The sequence below is a fragment of the Bactrocera tryoni genome, unplaced genomic scaffold, assembly GCF_016617805.1.
Source record: "Bactrocera tryoni isolate S06 unplaced genomic scaffold, CSIRO_BtryS06_freeze2 scaffold_25, whole genome shotgun sequence".
In the NCBI taxonomy this organism is placed as follows: domain Eukaryota; kingdom Metazoa; phylum Arthropoda; class Insecta; order Diptera; family Tephritidae; genus Bactrocera; species Bactrocera tryoni.
In genome coordinates, this window is record NW_024395977.1 from 8,601,449 (window position 1) to 8,625,155 (window position 23,707).

The following is a 23,707-nucleotide window of genomic DNA, read 5'->3' on the forward strand; positions in this document are numbered from 1 at the left end:
ACTTTAAATGCAAATATCGTTAAAACTTTAAGTCAGCGGCAACTATATATATATATTTTCGTGATCTGGAGCACGTCACCTTTCCAGTGACACCCCTTTTATCCCCAAAATCAAGGGATGCTATTCTAAATTTTACCCCCGCCTTTTTTACTAACTGCTGGTTGACGGGACCCTGATTGTTTTTTGTTGCCAACTCAGAAAAAAGATCTGGGTATGCTGCCAGCTGACAAGCGAGAGAGCAAGAAAAGAGATTTTGGTCAATTTATCTATTGCAAATTCTTGATCGTGTTACTCCAGCTTAAGGAAGGTTTTCTTTTCACTGCAGTTTTTTTTGTTTTTCCATTTTAAATTTAATTACACTATGCAGCTAGATAACAAGGTATTATTTTGAATATATAGTATTACTCGGTGTAAATAGAACTTCATTTAGGACAAGCAATCTGGCAATGAACCAAAATCGTCTAAGGATGTTCCAGTTCGGATAATCTTGGTGTTTCTTTTAATAACTACTGTTACTGCTGTGTTATTAGAATTTGGGATTCCGGATAACAGATTATGGAAAACTGAAAAAATCGTTGAAGTACAGCCCTCGGAAGCATCTGAAATTAATTATTACAAGTTTGCAATATATCCTCCTTTCAAGCCCTCAGAGAAACATCTTCATCATGTAATAGAAATATTAGGACAAATGGGATATAAACAAACCTCTATGAATAATGAAAATTGGAGTTTACTCTGGGCACATGAATACCCTTTTCTCAAAATGGGAACAAGGATAAGAAATATTTTATCACGTCAAATTGTTAATCATTTTCCTGGTATAGGATTCATTACAAGCAAGGTTGATCTATCCACTGCTGCATTTCCATTCATGCCTAAAGCTTTTCGTTTGCCAGAACAGCAAGCAGAATTTTTAAAATTTGCAATGGATAATCCCGATTCCATATTTGTGGAGAAAAACAATAAACACAGATCCATTAAAATTCGACCTTTGAATTCTATAAACTTGAACGCGTCTGACTGTTTCATACAAGAATATGTTCAAAAACCTTTTTTGGTAGATGGACACAAATTCGATGTAGGAGTTTATATAGTACTAACCTCGATTGAACCATTAATAGTATATATGTATGAAGGAGACATTTTGTTCCGTTACTGTCCGGAAAAATATTATCCATTCGATGCGGAAAATATTAATAAATACGTCATTGGAAATGACTATTTACCAACGTGGGAAGTTCCTTCTTTGATCAAATATTTTGAAAGATTTGGAGGAAGTATGCGCTCTTCTTTCGATGCATACGTACGAGATCAATTTTTAGACCCATCTGTAATTTGGGAGCAAGTTGAAGAAATTGTACGTCAGACCATATTATCAAAAAAAAACAACATTTTAAAAGCAATGCAACCCTTTAAAACTGGAAAGTATTTCGAACTCCTACGATTTGATTTAATTGTTGATGATAATTTACAAGTTTACCTCATGGAGGTTAACATGTCTCCTAATCTTTCATCGGCACATTTCAAACCTAATGCATTGTTATACCAACAAGTTTTATACAATGTTTTAAATTTAGTTGGTGTTGGATCACCTCTACGAATTGATAAAAGGTAATTTCTTTCTTAAAGTTTGTATGAATATTTACATTTAAAGATGAATGTATGTTGAAATGTTTATTTCTATCTATTTAGGATTTTTGATGATGAAAAAATAACATCGGATAAAAGTATTGCGGTAAATCTGAATGATTGTGCTAAATATGCCTGTCATAAGTCCTGTAATAAATCTGAATGTGATCTCTGTTTATCCTGCTTGAAAGCTTCGGAAGTTAATATATTAAAAAAGGCACATTATGAACATTTACATAAAATGGAAATGAAGAGAATATTTCCAAAAGCAATGGTAAGTTAAAGATGAATATGAACCGGTTCAAATGCAGAATGCTATGATTGGCCGGTACGCAATAGTATACATACTTGCATACATATGTAAATGTGTACGTAAATTATGGGCACGATTCCGATTACTTTGGCGATCGGGTAAAAAAGCGAATTTCGGTATAAATGCGGTATGTACGGATATGTGATCTTCGCCAGAGGAGGAATATGAAAATAATAATGTTGCTAACAAGTATATTTCTTTTTAAATTTCCTGATTAAAAAATCAAAAAATTTTATTATTAAGAGGGTATTCTGGTCTAGAAGGGCACGATTCCGATTACTTTGGCGGAGGGGTAAAAAAAACCGAATTTCCGTATAAATGGGTTATGTACGGATAGGGAAGCTTCTCCAGAGGAGGAATATCCAAAAATAATGTAAAAATTACTAATATTTTTTAAAATATTCACGATTAAAAGTTCAAAAATTTGCACTAAGAAAACATGCTATTTCTCTATGTTTCACAAAATTTTTTCACATTTTTTACTTTGTGTATTTAAATACACACTCCAAGCTTTAAAATAAGTTTACATTTCACTGGTATTTTGCTATATTTTACCTAAATTTATTAATTTAAAAATCACTTAGCACACTCATCGTTAAAAAGGTTAGATTGTTTACAATTATGAGGAAAACGAGCCTTACCACATCTGAAAAAGTAAATATGTAGGATTTTTAACAATTTTTCTTTGTTTGTTTTATCGCGTGATTCTTTTTTCTATATTAACTATACAAAAATACTTTCTACATATGTATATGTGTAATACGTAATTTATGTGACTGAAGTACTTTCGCGAAGTACTCCTTTCTGCGTTGGAGGCCGAGCGAATACCCGGGGTGACTGAAGTACTTTCGCGTAGTACTCCTTTCTGCGTTGGCGGCCTTCGGCCGCGCTCTAAAAAAATAACTCTGGCCGAGCGAATACCCGGGGTGACTGAAGTACTTTCGCGTAGTACTCCTTTCTGCGTTAAAAATAAAAAAAAATATATTGACTTTTTGTTATAAAGTGGTTATATTCTTTGGTTGTTATGCACTCATGTTCAAACAAAATTTAAGTTTGTAACCTTACACTTTATTACGTAACATTATTATATAATATTACTTATACATATGTATATATGATATTACTAATGCATGTATATAATATTACTTATTTGCTTAATAAATTTAAAAAAGAAAATATCCATATGCATGAATAGAGGAATTTTTGCGAAAAAGAGGAATTTCAGCGAATTGCCTTGTCATCACATGGCAGCGCTCCATTTCTTCGTAATTTTTGGTAAACAAATGAGGTTCAAACGAGTGTAAAATGTAATTTTTAAAATAAAGATTTTTTTAATAAAAAACCTGCTAAAAGTGTAAAATATGGATTTATTTAAAAGATTATAGTGTAATTTAATTAATATGAGAAAAATGTGAATAAAGTGGGTTTAACGTGGTGAAACAGCTTCTTGAATTGTTCGAATTTTGCGAATTTTTGAACTTTAGGGTCGAATATCTCGTAAACTAAGCGTTTGCGGTACCTATAACCCTGTATATTTTTTAATCAGGAGGACTTCCTCTTTCCAACGATACCTTCAAATCGCGGCGCCAAAGAAATCGGCATTGTGCCTCTAGAAGCATGAATTTCAGGTAATTTTTAAAGTGTCGGTAAAAAAAGGCAATTAATACTTTTACCATCCATTTTTTATTAGTTATTTGTTAATTTTGGAAGAGTACAGAAAAAAAAATAAAAACTAAAAAAAGTAAAAAATTTCAAAAATTATGAGCTGACGAAGTGGGGGGGTCTCTGAAAATTTCCACGTGACCATTAACATGATTTCAACCCTCCTAGTTATCTGAAACCAAAAAAAAAAAGATTATAATCTAAAATAATGTCGCAATGGCCGAAACTGCGGAAAAGTGGGAAAATTTTTTTTTCACAAAATGGCGACTGCCTAAAAAAAAAAATTTTTTGGATCACTCTTTCTGAATATTTCGAATTTTTTGAAAATAATAAAAATAAAAATTTGGGGATGGGGCTAGTTCCAACCATAGACAAGCCTATAAAGGAGACCCTAAAAATTTCAAGTAAATCGGTCCAGTAGAACCTGAGAAATCGTGGGTATCGTTCCGAAAAAGTCAGTTTTGAGAAAAACGAATTAAAGTTTAGGAGACAATTCTAGTGAACACGGACGCCACGTCACAAAATCGGCTGTATCTCCAAAAATAAGTCGAATTTTGAAAAATCCTTCCAAGGTCATATTTTTGAAAGTCTATACTTTCAAGATATGCAAAAAAAATCGATTTTTTCAAAATTCTAGACAAGAATACCCCCTTAACAAAGTATTTCACAATGTTTCACTAAATTTTTTCAAATTTTTAACTTTGTATATTTAATTATACACTCTAAACATTGAAATGAGTTCGCATTTCACTTTTATTTTGTTATATTTTATCTAAATTTATTAACTTGAAAATCACTTAGCACGCTCATTTTTGAAAAGGTTAGATTGTTTACAAATATGAGGAAAACGAGCGTTGCCACATCTTAAACACGAAATATGTAGGATTTTCAACGATTTTTCTTTGTTTGTATTTTCGCTTTTTTCTTTTGATTGATTGAAGATGAGGAATGCACCGTGACCTTTGGTCTATTGTGCCCTCTCCTAACTTACATAGACTCACCTAGCCCCAGCGCATTGATGAAGTTCAATAGACTTCCGGGCGCTAATGAGGCTATGCGATCCCTATCCGGAAACATTGATCCAAGGGCCTTTGTCCTGCGTCTACAGAGTTCTGTGCAGTCGATCAGCAGATGCTCCGGGGTTTCAGGCTCCAAGTCGCAGAACCGGCAGTTAACGCAAGAGGATAGGCCCATGTTTAACAGATGCCTATTCAACTTGCAGTGGCCGGTATACCATGCGACCAGTGGCCTGAGTTTGTTCCTGGGGAGGTTTATTACAACCTTGAACCTACTCAAGTTGTATCCTCCGTGTTTGCTGCTAATGCTCTTCCCTGCCCACTCCTTCTTCCTCGCGGAGTAGCTCCTTTATGGTATGTGGACCTACCTCAATAAAGGGTTCGAGTCCCACCATCTTGGTGGAAGCTGCGTAGCGGGCTAGCTCGTCCGCCAGTTCATTACCGGCTATACCTCTGTGACCAGGCACCCAAATTAGGTGTACCTGGTTACGTTCTGCAAGGCTGTTCAGCCTTTCCCTGCCCTCCTGCACTAATAGCGGTTTGATTTCGTAAGAGGAGATCGCTTTTAGCGCCGCTTGACTATCGCTAAGAATGGCTGTTCTCTCTTTGCGATAGTTGCGATGGAGGTTTATTTCTATACACCGACTTATGGCAAAAACTTCTGCCTGGAAAATACTGGGGAACTCGCCCATGGGTATGGAGAGCTTAGTGCGTGGGCCCGCGATCCCTGCATCGATTGCCTCCGACATTTTCGAGCCATCAGTGTACCACCTCAGCGTGCTATTCCTCAACATCAGCTCGAGATTGGAGTCATTCCACTCCTCTTTGCTGCCGAGGGTGACCTTAAACTTCTTGAAGTTAACTGTTTTGGTAGTGCTGTCCCTCGGAAGGAGGACTGATGGTACATCGCCACTTATCTTTTCCATCCTCTGGGACGAGATTACCCTGCCTTTGCCCCACCCCTCTGCCGTTATTTGCAGAATTGTGTGCTTGGCTACGTGACCAATAACCAAATGAAGCGGAGTAAGTTCCAGCAGAACCTCCAGTGTTGGCGTTGGACAAGTGCGCATTGCGCCCCTCATGCAGACACAGGCTAGCCGCTACAGCTTCGATAGTTGGTCTTTACCGAAGTCTGCGACGCTATTGAGGCCCAGGCCACCGCCCCGTATGTGATTATTGGTCGCACTATCATGGTGTACAACCACCTAACGATCCTTGGCTTACAGTCCCAGGACTTTCCCGCCAGCCGATTGCACACCATTAAAGCTTTTGTTGCTTTGACCAAGTTATATGCTGCTTCCACCGCAGAGTAGCATCAAACCTAGGTATTTGACACTGCTGGTCATCCCTATCTCTCTGCCCCCAAGTGTGAGATTCCTGAGGCCGGGTAGTAACCTGCGTCTCGTAAATGGGTCTACGGTCATCTGGGAGGAATTGATATTTAATTCAACCTCCGTGGACCACCTCTTCGTCAGGTTTAGACCTCGTTGTATTAGGTCACAGAGAGTGTCTTCGTATTTACCTTTTGCTATAATTACAATGTCGTCCGCATACCCTTGGCAGCGGATCCCATTGTTCGTTAGCAGTACTAACAGGTCGTCTACGACCAGACTCCATAGCAGGGGTGATAACACCCCTCCCTGTGGGCAGCCTCTTGTTGTGCCAAGACGAATCCTCCTATCACCTACTGTGGTCTCAGCAACTCTGGTGCGCAGTACGGCGTCAATCCATCTACGCACCGGTGCTGCCACATTCCTTTTCTCCAGTGCCTTGGCTACACTTTTATGAGACGTGTTATCAAAGGCACCTTCGAAGTCCAAGAACACGCAAAGCATCACCTCTCCATGCTCCAGTGAACTCTCTATCTCAGAGTTTTTTCTTTTTGAACTATACAAAATTCTGTAACATTTTTAAAGCTGTAATTGATTATGTAAAGTACTCGTTTAAAAGTTGGCAGCCTTTTGCCGCGCTCTAAAATATTACCCTAATAGAGCCAATACCCGCGGTGACTGAAGCTTATTATATTTACATAAGAAGATATTATATTATCAAATATAATTTATATACTCTTGTTTTAATTAGAACTAATAGCCCGGACAGACGACAGCGCTAATATGCATTAGCGGGTTTAATTTACATTTATTTGCTCATTTGACCCATGTTAATGCAAGTTTGTAATGTACAAGAATTTCGTGCATTTAGCTGAATTTACCAAATTTGAGTAGGCAACACTGCTCAAAAATGGCCGATTTTTGCTAATTTTTGACGGATGTCGCTTGAAGTCTGCTACCTCCTTTGCGTTTACAGCATCAGAGGTAAGCAGGTTTATATATTATAACTGATTTTACCAAATTTGAGTAGGCAACACTGCTCAAAAATGGCCGATTTTTGCTAATTTTTGACCGATGTCGCTTGAAGTCTGCTGCATCAGAGGTAAGAAGTTTTATATTGCTAATTAAATTATGTGCAAGTAACAAAAACAAATTTTAATATTTTTAGATGGCAGAAAAGAAACAACGCACAGTTTCTATTAATAATGTATCTTATTCATTTTTATTTCACTTTTTTTTTTAATAAATAAACAAATTTCACCATCAGCTGTCTAAATGCACAAGTCTGCCATCTGTCACCATAAAATTTCAAAACACATTAGCGTTGCTTAAGGCGCATTAATTTTGCTCGTCTGTCAGGGCTGTTAGATTGCTAAATAAGGAAAGAGGAATTGTAGCGAAAAAGAGAAATTTTAGCGATTTGCTCATATTTGCTTATTATCAGCGCAGCGCTCCATTTCCTCATAAGTGTTAGCACATAAATGATGCTCAGACGAGTGTAAAAAGTAAATTTTAAAATATAGATTTCTTTCTTATAAAACCTGCAAACTGAACTGCGAAATATTATTGAACTGTTATTTAACCAAAAACTTGGGCGTCTGCTGCTATATCCGGCAATCCGAATCAACATACGCCAACACAATCGCTTGCGACATAGGTAAGAGCCAGGTACCGCTGCTGGCCGCAGTGGCTGGGCAACGCACTTATGCGACAGCAGAATGTTGCAATGTAAACAAAGTGAATTGCATCGTTCTTCCATTCATAAACGAAAAGTGTATTCTTATGACATAAACGAAAAATGCAATTTTTATGTGTTAACTACTCCCCCAAGCTCCTGACTTGCTTAGCACTGGATCGTGGCTGATGATGTCGCCACTTCCCCTGGCAATATGATTAACACTCGCGTAGATTTACATATCTTGTACCGTTGATTGTGGCTGAAGAGAGGAAGGATACGACATGTGTCCCGTTTGTAGTAATCTCCGGACCTAACATTCGCAGTGCTCTCGTTGATAATAATAATGCCGTCATCGACTTGTGTTATATGCTTTAGGTGGTTTGGCTGAGTGCGGCATAGGGCTGTGTCCCCGGCGCGCAATGCTCATACGCAGGTGTCTTGCGCTGCCAATTTACAGATGGCGGTATAGGTTGTCGTTAAGCATTCATTTACCGCTAGTACGACATCGTTGCATTCAGTATGGTATCATCATGATTTCAAATCATTATGGTCAAAAATAGTGGGATCTATTATATCCGCCTTAGCTAGTGTAATTGTGAGTATCAAGTTCAATATTTGATTTATTAATATTATATTTCTTGCTAATAGTGTTTCATACAAATGCAGTGCGTCAACAAATTAATTTTTTAGCTTTAATTATTTCGTTTACCGTGTCCGTAAGTTTTTTAATTTCTGTCGGTGTTTGTTTATTAGAAAATACCTTATTATTGTTTGCATCAATTAAATTTGTTTCGGACCACCTTAATTTTTAAAATCAGAGGCATCAAGCGTGCCTGCTATTACCTTGAGTGTTGAGCCGAAGAAGTCTAAACTTCCTGCCATTCTGTGGTGCACTTTTAAGGTTGGTACGCAGCACGGTAGAGGAGGAGTAAGGTCACTATCAGCTGATGTTATGTAAACAAAGGCACAGCTGAGAGGTGCCACTGTAGAAACGTCAAGTGTAGTCCGGGGTTGAGTTTCTATTGGAATCCAAGATGGCCGACTTTTAACCGGAAAATGGTTGCATTGTGTTGTTTTCTTAAAATTTATGGATAAGTTGTCCCAAAAGTATTGGTTATATATAAAAGTTTAATATATTTTCAAAAGAAAATCGTTTTATTTTAATATATATTCCTAAGGATGAGAACAATATGAGCTATGATTATACTCATTCACAGCCATATTTACATTTTTGCAAGGCAATTTGTTTGAGTTTATTTCATGGTTAAATGCTTTACGATGGCTTATTTAGTTATTTGAATCTGGAAGAAGTGTGCAAATTTCCCTTGAGACGATAAATAACAGATCGGGTTGGGATTTTATTGCAATAAAAGTACGGAATAACTAAACATGGCCTCGTTAATACTGCTGCGTAATGGGTCAGGTGCTGTTCCAATTTTATGATTTAAGAGATGTAAAAGCGATACGCGATGCTGTAAAGTACTCAAATGTATTTATGAACTTAGTTGGTCGTGAATTCGAGACAAAATTTTAAATTCAATGTCGTGCTTGTGGAAGGTGCATGTCGCATTGCTAGGTAAGCTAAAATTAAACTTTATTTCAAAAGATTTACCATGTATTTTTTTTTTATAGAATCAGCAAAGAAGCTGGTGTAGAACGTTTGATTATTTGTCTGCTTTAAACGCTGGTCCCAAACCAATGAGCTTTGTGTTTGAGGGTGGAAGTAACTTTTTGAAGAGCAAATACTCCGGTGAGCACATTCGGATGTTGTACGAGCTATTGTCAATTGCGCTTAGGATACCGATACTGCTGGTCAGCTTTATCAAGTTGTTGTGTAGGTTTTGAGCAAAATTGAATTTACATACTTTCTAATATGCTAAACACCCACCTTGCAGACCAATGCGTTACCAGTTGAGCGAATTAATTGACTGGTTTCATCGTGTTATGCGCAAAAATGAAAAATGGTGGGATACCGTCGTTAAGACATGCGTTGCGATCCTACCTTCTTATTGAAAGCCAAGTTCACTGAGCGTATCTGTCCTGGACAACCTATTGGTGAGCTACATACGGAACGTATCGATCGCGAATGTATTACCGATGTCGTTCCCTCCGACATACCGTGGTTGAAGAATTTTGGTATACAATTGACCTCCATGGAAGAGCAAGTACCATGGGAATTGTGACCATATCGTGCTGCGCAATATTATGATGCCGAATTGGGAGAGTGGGGGGAACCAGCTCAACCAAAACCGATAGAACATCGGGAAGAACTACGCAAATAATAAACAACACTCATCAAATGAAAGTTGGCAGTGTTGGTGACCAAGCAGCGATTTGAAAAAGAAACATTTGCATCTACGCGAATTACAATTCGTCTTTACATCTAGTGAATTATGGTCGATTATGAATGGTGTGGAAGTTGATATTTAAACTTAAAAAAACAAATAAATGTAATTTGGCTAATAATGAACCGCTATTAAAAATTAAGGAATTTGAGTTGTGTTTTTAATTGGGCCAAACAAGTTATTATCGATTTGAATAATTTCAAACTGGATTATATTTCGAAAAATCATTTATTTTTTTAAATACTATGCCAGTATTGCTACTGAGCATGGCAAAATAGTGTTGCGTAAGCTAATTTAAACTACTTTTTACTACTATATAGATATTGCAAATTCAAAAAATAATTTCTTTAAGAATCCTTTTTATTTAAAAACTTAGCTTAGAACTAAAAAATAAAGTGGTAAATCTGTTAGGATAATCAAACACTCCATTTGGGAACGAGTAGGTTCCTGATCTGACATATAAAACGTGTATGTAGTGATTACAAAAATTTATACTTAAAATTCAGAAAACATGGCTATTATAATTATCTCTTGATTTATCTTACAGTAAAAAATTGTGTTTTACTGTTCAGACGAATTATTATGATATGTAATACCAAATTTTTCTACAATAGTTATCTCTTTTGGTACACTCATTATCAAAAATAATTTTCAATTTGTCCATGAATAAATTAACTACAACGCTTAAAAATATATATGTAGCATATTTATTTATATCAAGACATAATTAAATCTTTTGATAACAGCATTAAACTTCATTCTATAACAAAAATTTGAAAATAGTATTTATACATGTACAAATATAGTACTATAAATTTAAAATTTTATATTATAGCATTTTCGCTTTCTGCAACCCGTTTTGACCTCTCGCCACCCTTATTCACCAGAGGTGGCCATGATGTTTTATTTTGAACGTACACTTGAGGGGTAGGTTAAGGACTGTGAATGGCTCTTTTTTCTATTGTGAATGGGACTTTCCCTACTCCTCTATACCCTGGTACGCAGCTCTCAAGTAATTGCTCAAGAAAAAAAAATACATTATTTCTCAAGTAACTTTGACAGCTGGTTACGCATTGTGAATGATCTACATTAGAAGAACAAGAGAAAATAAACAAAGAAAACAAGCTTTGTGCGTAATATGTATGTGTGTATGTGTATGGTAACTTAAATATTTTCATTGAGATTTAAGAAATGTTGTTGATGATTGGTAGGTTTTATACAACATTTCAAAATGGAATATACTTCATAATAATGATTTCAACTAATTTAGGATGAATTTGACGATTACTTCGAATTTCCTTCAAGAAACAATTGTTGATTTGATGTTTCTTCGCAAAACCAGGTTTGCCATATTCACATTTTACTGAAAAAAAGCATTTCAAATTAGTACTAGATTTCTTAAGAGCTGCGTACTAGCACAAGTAAATTTATCGCAGGAAAGTTTCTTGACCGTTTCTTAAGCGTTTTTATAAGAAGTTTTTACGTTTCTTGAGAGCTGCGTACTAAGCTTTAGTACAGACAATAATTTCTAATATGTATGTATGTTCTGTTTCCATGTCTAGCAGTTTTTGCATGTGTGACTGAGGTTAATTTTACCGTTTCCACTGTTATGTTAACAAGGTCTGTTAAATTGGTTGAGTGTCTTTGGCCCCTATTATGAGTTGCATTCGATCTTCGACAACGATCGAAAATGCTGGTCGAACGAATTTGCATTTGGTATTACGACGCTCATTCGATGAAGATTGGCGTTATTGTGAATTGCAATCATTTTGAATGTTCACGATAGTATACATCTGTCAGATGGTGTAAAAACTAAAAGCGTTTTGTTTACGAAGTGTGGAAGTAAAACTAACTAATATTTTATAAATAAAGAAAATATAAATAAAAGTTAAAATAAAATATGACTACGACTGAGTTGTGGTTTGGCGATTCTTCAGAGGAGGATGAAAGCTTACTGGAATTGGCTAGAAATAGAAAGAAGCTAAGGGACGCTTCCAACCCTTTGGAATTAGATTCCGCTACGTAAGTACAATGCTATTTGTTAGCAGTTTCTACATGTTCAACATTTAGGAAATTTTATTTGTAGATTTATAGAAAACTTCCGTTTGTCGAAAGAGGCGTTTGTTGATTTGCTGTCCGCTACAGAGGAGATGCTGCAGCGATGCACACGAGCGAAATCTATTCCCAATATACTAAAATTGGCAACAACTTTACGATTTTGTGCTCAGGGATCGTATCAACTTAGTATAGGGAATGAAAACATGCTTGGACTTGCACAGCCCACGGTGTCTGTGGTACTATCTGAGGTACTCGATGCCCTGGAGAATTTCATTTGCCAAAGATGGATAAAATTCAATTATACCGAGGCTGAAATGCAACAAGCAAAATCTCATTTTTATAGCAATACCAGATTTCCTGGGGTAATCGGTTGTGTTGATGGTACACACATCAAAATTGTGGCTCCCAAAAAGGAGTTGCAGCATTTATATTACAACAGAAAAGGATTCTTTAGCATTAATGCTATGATTGTAAGTATGCAAACAAGTTTATCGTAAATTTGTTGTTGAGCATTTTTGGCTTTTATATTAATTACAGGTTTGTGATCATACAATGATCATACGGTATATAAATGCAAAGAATCCGGGGGCAACGCATGATTCGATGATTTTCAACATGTCAGCATTGAAAGCATATCTAGAACAGCAAGTCGAAAATGGTCTTCGCAATACTTGGCTACTTGGTACATATATGTTTGTCTAAAAAAGCAAAATGTTATATTTTTTAGAATAATTTTTTTTCTGTATAGGAGACGCTGGATACGCTCTAAAAACATATTTGATGACACCTTTTAGAAATTCTGAAGAAGGATCTCCAGAAAGCAGATACAATACACAACATTCGAGAGCAAGAAATATAGTAGAGCGCACTATTGAAGTGTTGAAAAATAGATTCAGATGTTTGTTACAAGCAAGAGCTCTCCACTATTCTCCAAAAAAGGCGACACAAATTATTAATGTTTGTGCAGCTTTACACAACATTTGCATATTTTATAAAGTCGAAATTTCTCCTGAAGAATTTCCTAATGAGGCAAACGACAGTCATGGTGGAGTCATTGAAGTTGAATCTGATAACGACTCGGAAGCAGCAGCAATTAGAAATCGTATATCAAGAACGTTTTAGATATAATTAAAAAAAATTAATTAGAAGGCTTATTTATTCAAAATATTTATTATGGAATTCATTGTTCATGTTTATCTACGTAATAAAAAATACTCTTTGACAAAAAATATCACATAATTCATTTACCTATTTTACTTAGAAGTATATACAGTCTTAAGATACTAATAAAAACCGAAAAATATCACATAATTCATTTACCTATTCTACTTAGAAGTATATACAGTCTTAAGATACTAATAAAAACCGAAAAATATCACATAATTCATTTACCTATTATACTTAGAAGTATATACAGTTTTGAAACATCAATATAAAAACAAAAAACATTAATTCAGTCTCTTTAAGGCACTTAAACTTAGATCTAAATATAAAAGTTAAGAATTATTTAAAGATTTTTTTTAGCTCTAAAATTGCAAGTTTTAACTGCAGTTTTGATTTGCGATCTTGCTGGATTTTTAAAACTTCTTCTTTGTAAACCCGCAATTTTTCCTTTTTCAGCTGTAGCATTACCTCTGTTGCGTTTTTATCCAGTTCATACTGTTTCTTTAGGTATTCCACTTTTTCTTCAGCACATTTTCGTATGACCCCTAAAGTGGGGACCATTTCTTTGTAGTACTGTTTCTGGGCATTTGTCTGGGAGTCCAGTAACCTCAGCCTCTCTGCCTTGTTGCATTTTTTAATTGGCCGCGTTTTGCGTGCTGGAGGCTCGTAAGCCTCAGAATGAAACTCCACTTCACTTTCTTCAGCCTGAGGATGTGGGGTGGGATTTGTTGGAGCTGGAAGTTGTGGTTCAACATCGCCACTTATATCCAGACCAAATTCGGCTCCCGGCGGGTTTATGCAGGCATCAAACTCAAGTAAGCCAATAATACTCTCTTCAGTATTAGAAAATCCCTGCAGCCTGTTAGTACCTCCGCCTGTTGCTCTGTACTCCGCTTTGTTTTGCGACAGTTTTTTCTTTGTCTTTGACTTCATATCAGCCCATACCTACAATGTCCAAATAAAAATGTATTTCCACAAAAAACACAGAACAACTTTATGTACCTTCATCCACTTTGCCGCTGGTCTAGTTGGTGGACCCAAACAGTTCAGCTCCAAAGCAAATCCCTCCCATTTTGTTGCCGCCTGAACTTTGGTGCAAATCCCTCTTGCAAATTGTGGATTTTCTTCCATTAAAGCTACCAGTTTTTCCAACTGCTGTTTAGTGCTCACGACTTTCGACCTGCATAAAATTAACAAAAATAGTATAAATTAATTATTTGTTACCATAAAGCAATAAATAAACGCAAAAAACCTACATTTTCACAAATTTCCATTCACTACGCTACGCTGTCGATAGGTAAATTCTGTTCGACAGCCATTTCGATGCTCAACGAAAATTTCGACAGAGTTGCATAGCTCATAATACGAATTTGACATTCGATTTTCGATAGCCAGCGAATAGCGAAGATCGAATGCAACTCATAATAGGGGCCTTTAATAATCTGCTTATTTCCATACCAATACCTTTCCGTCAATTACCGAGATATAGCTGGAGTGGGAGTAGTCAATAATCCGACCATGTACTACCCCTAATACTAATAGAATTAAATAAAAGAAACGAGGAATGAAAATCGTTGTGCGCTTAAACTATTAAAGTACTATTTTCAATCTCAAATTTTTACTTGAAAGCAACCACTATTTAAGGTTGTCCTTATGGACCACCCTCTCTCTAATGAAAACAGACGTTCCCAGGCCTGCTTGAATTGTTTCTTCTGTGCAGAGGCTAGTTAACTTATTTCTTAATCTATATTCTTTACAAAAACTGTTTCGCCTACCTCAAATACCCTGTTTTGACTATTCGGGTTGGATCTTTTAATGTTATCGTGCTGGGCTTTCGCAATTTTATTTTTGATGGCTTGCCTATGCTCGCTGGACGCTGCTTGCATTATGTTGATGGGTGTTTGGTGTGTGACCGAATAGTATCAACTCGACTGTATCGTCAGAAATTTTTTATAGGCAAAACGTTCTGGTTACGTCTGCGAGTGCGCTGTGAAAGCGTTCCACTTGGCCATTTGAGCAACTGTGTAGGGGTGGTGTGTTCATAATGTCGACGTCGTACCCTTTTTTATCAGGGCCCTAATAGTTTTGTAGCTGAACTAAAAGTAGCTTCGTTAAACGCAGTAAATTGTCTTGGTCTGTGGGAATAAATTCAACAGCTGAATAATGGGCGGTTTTACATCCGTTATTGTGCGAGATGCCAGTGGTTGTACTTTGGCGAATTTTGAGATTTGTCAATGCAAGTAAGAAAAATTTTTTTGTCAGTTAAAAGGATATCAATGTGCAGTATTTCTACAGCGTATGATGGAATTAATGTCTCCTCAAGCATTTGTTTTTCGGGGTGCCTATCGTAATAATTTTGCGTTTACTACGCCTGTGTTAATAGTGGTTTTTAGAACACTTGCGTTGTGTTTATCAATGAATGACTTCCATGGTTTGATTTTTGCATTCGTGTTTCTATGTGATACGGCAATTAAGGAGCTGGTAATCAGTGAAAAAATTTTTTTTTCTTGCTTCATTGAGGTAACAATAGCTAACAATCATTCGTGGCGTAGTGTGTCTCTCTTTTCTTTAGGGTGCGTGAAACCATGGAAATGGGTATGCCCCCTTGGGACAGAACTTCACCAATACCATCTGCGTCAGTAGTTAAATCAAAGGGCTGCCTTTGAATATTCCTCATTCTTTTGAAAGCATTACGTTGAGTTTCGTCAAACTCAATCGAGAACTTTTTGGAAATATGCTTGCTCACTGCATATTTTTCTCCTTTGAGAATGTTGGTTAAGGGTCTTGCTATTGTTGCGAAGTCCTTAATAAACACCTTATAGTAAATAGCTAAACCTAAAAACGACCGCAGGCTGAACAAATTTTTTGGCTAAGTTTATTCTTGTATCGCCCTGGTCATTTAGGGGTCAGTTTAAACGCAGTTTTTGGTCACTAAAAAGCCCAAGAATTCGATGCTTTCTTTAAAGAACTTAGTTTTATCATGTGCTACTCTCATGTTTGCATCGGCCAAGCATTTTAAAACTATCAATATGTTGCACATGGTCAGTGTAGTTTTTAGAAAAGATTATTACGTCAATACATAAACATAACATACATATTTCAGGATGTCATCGTTGGCTCTTTAAAACTTGCTTCCCGCGTTTTTCAAGCCAAAAGGCATACTCGTATTTCTCGCTGTTCACTGCGAATTGCGTTTTCTCGCGGTCTTGTTCCTTTAGATAAATTTGGTGATACCCGTAGTCGTAAAAAATTTTGCCTTTCCTAAGTTTGCTCGGACCATTGGATATGGGCCGGCTATAGTTCATTCATTTAGTTTCCGAAAGTCGATTACCAACTGTTTATTTCGGTTTCCATTGCTGTCAAGGCCTTTTTTGTCAACAACCCATACAGGGCTGTTGTATGAGGTCTTTGATGGTCTAAAATGATACCAACTTTAAGTAACTGTTTGATTTCGTTGTACCATGCTTTTGAATTCCTTTGTGATGGATGTCATCCACATCTGTGAAGTTTACACTGTCACAGTAATGATACTGTAATTGCTCGAATTTGTCATTGTAATTAATAGTGTTGTTACGTAAGTTCAATGTTATTTCTGCTTGTGTTAAGCATTCGATTTCTATAATTGCATCAAATAAGTTAAGTATGTCTAGCACGAAGATTGAGGAGATTTGGCCACGAATTTTCATAAGGCACTTACTAGTTACTTTGCTCGAACTGTGTATCGAGTTTACGGTGAAAGGGCTTTCGACGGGAATTACTTCTTGGGGCTCCTTTGTAGGATTAATGTAATTTTTTGCTGCCCCGGTGTCAGTTAATATTTTTATATTTTTCCCATCCAGCTGTAGCTTGATATACTTATGGCAGCCTTGAGCATTCTCTAGAAATGTAGTGAGCCATTGTTGTTGTTGTAACGGATTATCAATCCCCGTTAGGATGGTAAGGGTTATCCATGTTGTCGTCGACGTCTGTTGACTGCAATATTAAGCTCAAGTCTATACTCCTTCGTCCAGTTCGTAAATATGGTCGCTGTGGATTTGGTGGGGGAAAGTGTTAGGTTCCGTGCAGTGAGGAACCGAGAAAGGTCGGAGAGGTAGCCGTTTACCTTTGAACATATGCCATCGATTCCATTGCCCGACGTCAATATCGTGCAATCATCAGCGTACGAGGTTATGGAAACTCCCTCTGGTGGCTGTGGTAGTTTCGAGATGTAGACACCACCCTGCGGAACCCCCTATTTAATTCTTCTCAGTTTAGATGTTTCACCTAGAAATAGCACGGATGTTTGTCGACCGCTCAGGTAGTTCATGGTCCACCTCTTCAGTCCTGGAGGAAGCGTCGTTTTCTCGATGTCCAGCAGTAGCGTTGTGTGGTTGACTGTGTCAAAAGCTTTCGACAAGTCCAACGTGACGAAGATCGTTCTCTCACAGGGTGGACATGAACTATCTGAGCGTTTGTGACGCTAAGTGCTGTGGTGGTGGTGTGCACTTTTCGGAATCCGTACTGGTGGCGGGCTAGGTTAGGGTGGTGAGTGAAGATCGGGAGTAGCAAGGCCGCAAGTGTCTTCACTACTGGGGAGAGGAGAGTTTACGGACGATAGCGATAATCGCCTTTGTCGCTTGATTCACTATTGTCTTCGATTTCGATTACTGCAGCTTCCGCAGACTGTTCATATTCTTGCAAATCTCGGGCGCTCTGAACAACATTGTTCAAATAATTTTTTTTCTTCCAAAAATATTTAAATTTTCTTCAGTTTTAGTAAGGCAACATTGACATTGTTGTGTAAATCAGCAGTTTTCTATGTCGCTGTCGCCTTTAAAATGTTCAAGAGACTGGCTTCAAGACATTAACAGACAATGAAATTTCTCTATCGTCCAGTCGTGTCCTGCAATCAAGGATGAAATGATATAAGACTCACTGTTCTTTCATTCGCTTTCCATGATTATCAAGATAATGAACTATGAACGGCTGGTATCAAAAAGGGCGGAATGTCAAAAATAAACCTGTGAAAAGTAGCTGATTAAATCACAGCGGAATGACGGAAAGACACAAATAATTTGGAAAACGTGTAATTAATTTTTTTGGTACTAATTGTAATAAATGCGAAATATTTGCAACGTTAATCATAAAATCATGATATTTTATTATGAGTTGTATTGTTTCTTTGTTATAGTTTTATATACTCTTGCAACATGTTGCTATACAGTCTAAAAGTTTGGTCACCCAACGGTTGTACGTATCACCTAAGGCTAATCGACATATATATAGGGTTATCTATATATAAATGATCAGGATGAAGAGACGAGTTGAAATCTGGGTGACTGTCTGTTTGTAGGTCCGTCACTCATCGTATATTGACACTGTTAAGAACTACTAAACACGCAATAAATCAGTAACAAAATATGCCAGAAACACTAAATTTTACACTCGTTATTGTATGAGAGGGCTTTATGGGAATCGTTGTATAAATTTGACCACGAGCCTGGCATCTCCCGCTTTTTGTTGAAATTACATATCTCGGGATCCGTCCGACCGATTTCATCAAAATCTAGTTTGTGGCATTCTTCTCATATTCCTATGTCACAGTGTGTACACGGCCAAAATCGGACTACAACCACGTCTACTCATTTGATTATTTCACTTTCCAGTACACAAATCAGGAAGTAATTGATATAACGGGATAAAACTTTGCACTAATAATATACTGTATGTAGATTAGAATAGAATAGAATTTAATTGAGGTATGCACTGCGACCTTGGGTCTATTGTGCCCTCTCCTAACTCACAGGGACTCACCAAGCCCCAGCAAATCGATAAATTCTAGTATTTTGCTGGGAGCAAGTGAGTTGATGTGATCCCTATCCGGAAACATGGTTCCAAGGACCTTAGACCTTCGTCTGCAGACTGGGATACAGTCGATTAGTAGGTGCTCCGGGGTTTCAGGTTATTATCCCGTCAAGTCTCCATATAACTTAATTTCAAACTCCATCTGATTCTCACAGTTTCCAGTGTGTAAATCAAAAAGAAATCGGTGTTTTTGGATAAAACCTTGCCCGAATAGTGCACTTGAGATGTGCCACCTTATGACCAACAATTTTCAAAATCGGATCAAATAATGGGTTGTCAAAAAAGTCTTGCGGTATTTTTTATTGAATTTTTTTTTTTTATTATTGAAATAAAAATGAATTTTTGATGACTCATGCCCAGCTCTTGACCGATGCTACGGCTGCTACGGCTGCTACTATGCCGGTCTCTTTCAACCAATTCAGCGATTTTTACGCAATTTTCGACGACAGGCCTTCCGGAGCATGGCGCATCTTCGACCACCTCTACACCAGAACGAAAACGCTGATACCATCGTCGTGCGGTGGAAATGGAAACTGTATCGGGTCCATAAACTGCACAAATTTTACCTCTATCGTAGTAGTACTGTAAAATATGCCGCATTTTCTCTTTATTTTGCTCTATATTTGCGACGCTATAACTCAAGAACGCCTTAAAAGAAACGACAATCAATCAAACACGTGTTAGCGCGTGAAATGAGCTTTCCAAAAAGGTATAGCATGACCCGATGCGACGAATAAAACTAGAACTACGCGCTTTCAGCGCCAACTAGCGAAAATACCGAAAGACTTTTTTGACAACCTATTATTTTCAAACTCTCAAATAACGAATACTTGAACCCCTGTTCTTATTGGGAACGTTTTATCGAAAATAACGGCCAATCTGGATATTTGGAGACAACCCTTTTCTTATAAAAGTGGATGGATTTAATCGGATGTATACTTCCCTTAGCCCACAGTACCTATAGAAAAATTTTAGAAGTTCCAGTTTATTTTATATATGTACATATATCGGCATATATTTTAATTATCTTAATAAAATTCAGAGAGTTTTTTTAATAACGGTGCATCTTTGTGCCTAAAATAGAAAACTTGCTCTGGATCCCATGAAACTAATACCAGGATTTTAAAACATCTTTAATTTTAATCTTAAATATTCAAAACATTTCGTATTTTCTTCTGTTTATTTTTAGAATAAAGTACTTTTCTATGTAACATTATTTAGATATACAATTCTTTTTCTTCTTCTTATTCTTCTTCTTCTTAATTGGCGTAGAAACCGCTTACGCGATTATAGCCGAGTTAACAACAGCGCGCCAGTCGTTTCTTGTTTTCGCTACGTGGCGCCAATTGGATATTCCAAGCGAAGCCAGGTCCTTCTCCACTTTGTCCTTCCAACGGAGTGGAGGTCTTCCTCTTCCTCTGCTTCCCCCGGCGGGTACTGCGTCGAATACTTTCAGAGCTGGAGTGTTTTCACCCATCCGGACAACATGACCTAGCCAGCGTAGCCGCTGTCTTTTAATTCGCTGAACTATGTCAATGTCGTCGTATATCTCGTACAGCTTATCGTTCCATCGAATGCGATATTCGCCGTGGCTAATGCGCAAAGGACCATAAATTTCGCAGAATTTTTCTCTCGAAAATTCGTAACGTCGACTCATCGCTTATACTTAAATTATGGAGGAAACACTTCTCCAGCCTGCTGAATGGCAGTGAATGCACAACGCCAGGAGAAGGCGAACCCGATTCTCCAATCGATGACGATGGAGCAGACGTTCCATTGCCCGACCGTGAAGAAGTTCGAATAGCAATCGCCCGCCTGAAGAACAACAAAGCGGCAGGGGCCGACGGATTGCCGGCCGAGCTATTCAAACACGGCGGCGAAGAACTGATAAGGAGCATGCATCAGCTTCTTTGTAAAATATGGTCGGACGAAAGCATGCCCAACGATTGGAATTTAAGTGTGCTATGCCCAATCCATAAAAAAGGAGACCCCACAATCTGCGCCAGCTACCGTGGGATTAGTCTCCTCAACATCGCATATAAGGTTCTATCGAGCGTATTGTGTGAAAGATTAAAGCCCACCGTCAACAAACTGATTGGACCTTATTACTGTGGCTTCAGACCTGGAAAATCAACAACCGACCTGATATTCACCATGCGCCAAATCTTCGAAAAGACCCGTGAAAGAAGAATCGACACACACCACCTCTTCGTCGATTTCATAGCTGCTTTCGACAGCACGAAAAGGAGCTGCCTTTATGGCGCGATATCTGAATTTGGTATCCCCGCAAAACTAATACGGCTGTGTAAACTGACGTTGAGCAAACGAAAAGCTCCGTCAGGATCGGGAAGGACCTCTCCGAACCGTTCGATACCAAACGAGGTTTCAGACAAGGCGACTCCCTATCGTGCGACTTTTCAACCTGCTTCTGGAGAAAATAGTTCGAGCTGCAGAACTAAATAGAGAAGGTACCATCTTCTATAAGAGTGTACAGCTGCTGGCGTATGCCGATGATATTGAAATCCGCCGTTAGTTCTGCTTTCTTCAGGCTGGACAAGGAAGCACAGAAAATGGGTCTGGCAGTGAACGAGGGCAAAACGAAATATCTCCTGTGGTCAAACAAACAGTCGTCGCACTCGCGACTTGGCTCTCACGTCACTGTTGACAGTCATAACTTTGAAGTTGTAGATAATTTCGTCTATTTAGGAACCAGCATTAACACCACAAACAATGTCAGCCTGGAAATCCAACGCAGGATTGCTCTTGCCAACAGGTGCTACTTCGGACTGAGTAGGCAATTAAAAAGTAAAGTCCTCTCTCGACGAACAAAAGCTAAACTCTATAAGTCGCTCATAACACCCGTCCTGCTATATGGTGCAGAGGCTTGGGCGATGACAGCAACCGATACTTCTCCCTCCATAATTTAAGTATGCTCTGGGCATCGGTCACTAGATCACCTTTGGGGGTTCTACAAGAGTATGCTCCGGTCTTGAAACCTTCTGTAAGCCGCCGCATTTTTTCGTAGAATTTTCGAGCATTACCCCTGTATGGTTATACATTTCTGCTTGATTTACATTGGGTACATTCTGGCAACCCTTCTCGTGTTAAGCTATGAAATTTCCTGCTCTTGCAAGTTTGTTTAATTTAAAATATATGAATGAAGTGATCTGTTAAGATAAGTATCACTGTTATATTGTACTATTAAAGCAATTGAAATTTACTTTAATTGTGTGTTGGCTAATTTTAATTTATTCCGCCGAGTAATATTCAATTTGTGTTTGTTACTACATTTTTAAATAGTGCAATCGTTAGTGTTAATTTATATTGCTCTTTGTTCACAGCCGTTTTCGTGTGTCAGTGCATCTCAAACTGCTCGCTACAATGGTTGTTAACTTTGATAACCAATTATTTTTATTGCATTTGTTACAAATATTTTTGTCATTGCTCTTTTTACTTTTAATATTTACATTTTTTATATTATTATTTAATATTGCTTTTTATCATTATGACTTGTAATTTCGCTAACTGTTATGTGAAAGGCGAGTCAGAACGCTAGCTATGTGATGGGCTTGTCCATCTTAAATGTGCTGGACTGACAAGCAGGATATTGGATTATATTCTTGCTTAAAATGCAGACCAACAGAAATTGAATTATTTAAAGTTTTTAGGGAGGCGCGCAATAATTTAAAGGTGATTGGCCGTGAGCTTGAAACCCTTACCCAAAAATTTAGGCATTATGAAACGTGTTTCAATCATTTAAATGTCTAAATGATCAAGAAAAGAATCTAAAATCCTCCTCTAAACGTAAACGTTCGTCTGATGAAGAGACCACTGCATCTTCCTTAAAAAGAATGCCCTCACCCAAAATTGACTTCATTAATCTTTCTTCCCCTTCTTCTCAAGTAAAGAAGGTTTCGTCTGCTCAGAATACAGACAAAACTGTTACTAAACATGGTAAGCGAAGGATCCGCCTCCAACTAACTGTTAGTCAGGTAATAAAAATTTAGTTGTAATACCGCGGGAAAAGGCAATTTTTATCTTAAGTCTTGCTGCGGATACCTTCTTCTTCTTAATTGGCGAAGACACCGCTTACGCGATTATAGCCGAGTTAACAACAGCGCGCCAGTCGTTTCTTCTTTTCGCTACGTGGCGCCAATTGGATATTCCAAGCGTAGCCAGGTCCTTCTCCACCTGGTCCTTCCAACGGAGTGGAGGTCTTCCTCTATCTCTGTTCCCCCGGCGGGTACAGCGTCGAATACTTTCAGAGCTGGAGTGTTTTCGTCCATTTGGACAACATGACCTAGCCAGCGTAGCCGCTGTCTTTTAATTCGCTGAACTATGTCAATGTCATCGTATATCTCGTACAGCTCATCGTTCCATCGAATGCGATATTCACCGTGGCCAACGCGCAAAGGACCATAAATCTTTCGCAGAACTTTTCTCTCGAAAACTCGCAACGTCGACTCATCAGTTGTTGACATCGTCCAAGCCTCTGCACCATATCGCAGGACGGGAATTATGAGTGACTTATAGAGTGTGGTTTTTGTTTGTCGAGAGAGGACTTTGCTTCTCAATTGCCTACTCAGTCCGAAGTAGCACCTGTTGGCAAGAGTTATCCTGCGTTGGATTTCTAGGCTGACATTGTTGGTGGTGTTTACGCTGGTTCA

The 23,707-nt window shown here is 37.8% G+C and overlaps 3 protein-coding genes and 1 pseudogene across 3 annotated transcripts in view; 3 read left to right on the forward strand and 1 right to left on the reverse strand.

The window, feature by feature from the left end:
* The first annotated feature begins 268 nt into the window (after positions 1–268).
* The window catches only part of LOC120780313 (probable tubulin polyglutamylase ttll-15), a 39,918-nt gene continuing 16,479 nt past the window's right edge, over positions 269–23,707 (forward strand). Inside the window, exons 1-3 of the mRNA XM_040112605.1 lie at positions 269–379; positions 431–1,611; positions 1,693–1,903. Coding sequence (XP_039968539.1) covers positions 362–379; positions 431–1,611; positions 1,693–1,903 — 1,410 coding nt within the window. The 5' untranslated portion in view covers positions 269–361. The remainder of the gene's footprint in view (positions 380–430; positions 1,612–1,692; positions 1,904–23,707) is intronic.
* Positions 7,271–10,095, forward strand: LOC120780316 (annotated as a pseudogene).
* LOC120780314 (putative nuclease HARBI1) lies at positions 11,483–13,249 on the forward strand. Its single transcript, XM_040112607.1, has 4 exons — positions 11,483–11,996; positions 12,061–12,502; positions 12,570–12,714; positions 12,781–13,249. Exons 1-4 carry the CDS (start codon positions 11,875–11,877, stop codon positions 13,152–13,154), a joined length of 1,083 nt encoding a protein of 360 aa, XP_039968541.1. The 5' UTR covers positions 11,483–11,874; the 3' UTR covers positions 13,155–13,249.
* On the reverse strand, positions 13,515–16,390 carry LOC120780315. The gene is made up of 3 exons (XM_040112608.1): positions 14,453–16,390; positions 14,199–14,376; positions 13,515–14,141 (listed from the first exon to the last, which is right to left on the reverse strand). Coding segments are annotated over exons 1-3 (786 nt in total). The 5' UTR covers positions 14,455–16,390; the 3' UTR covers positions 13,515–13,535.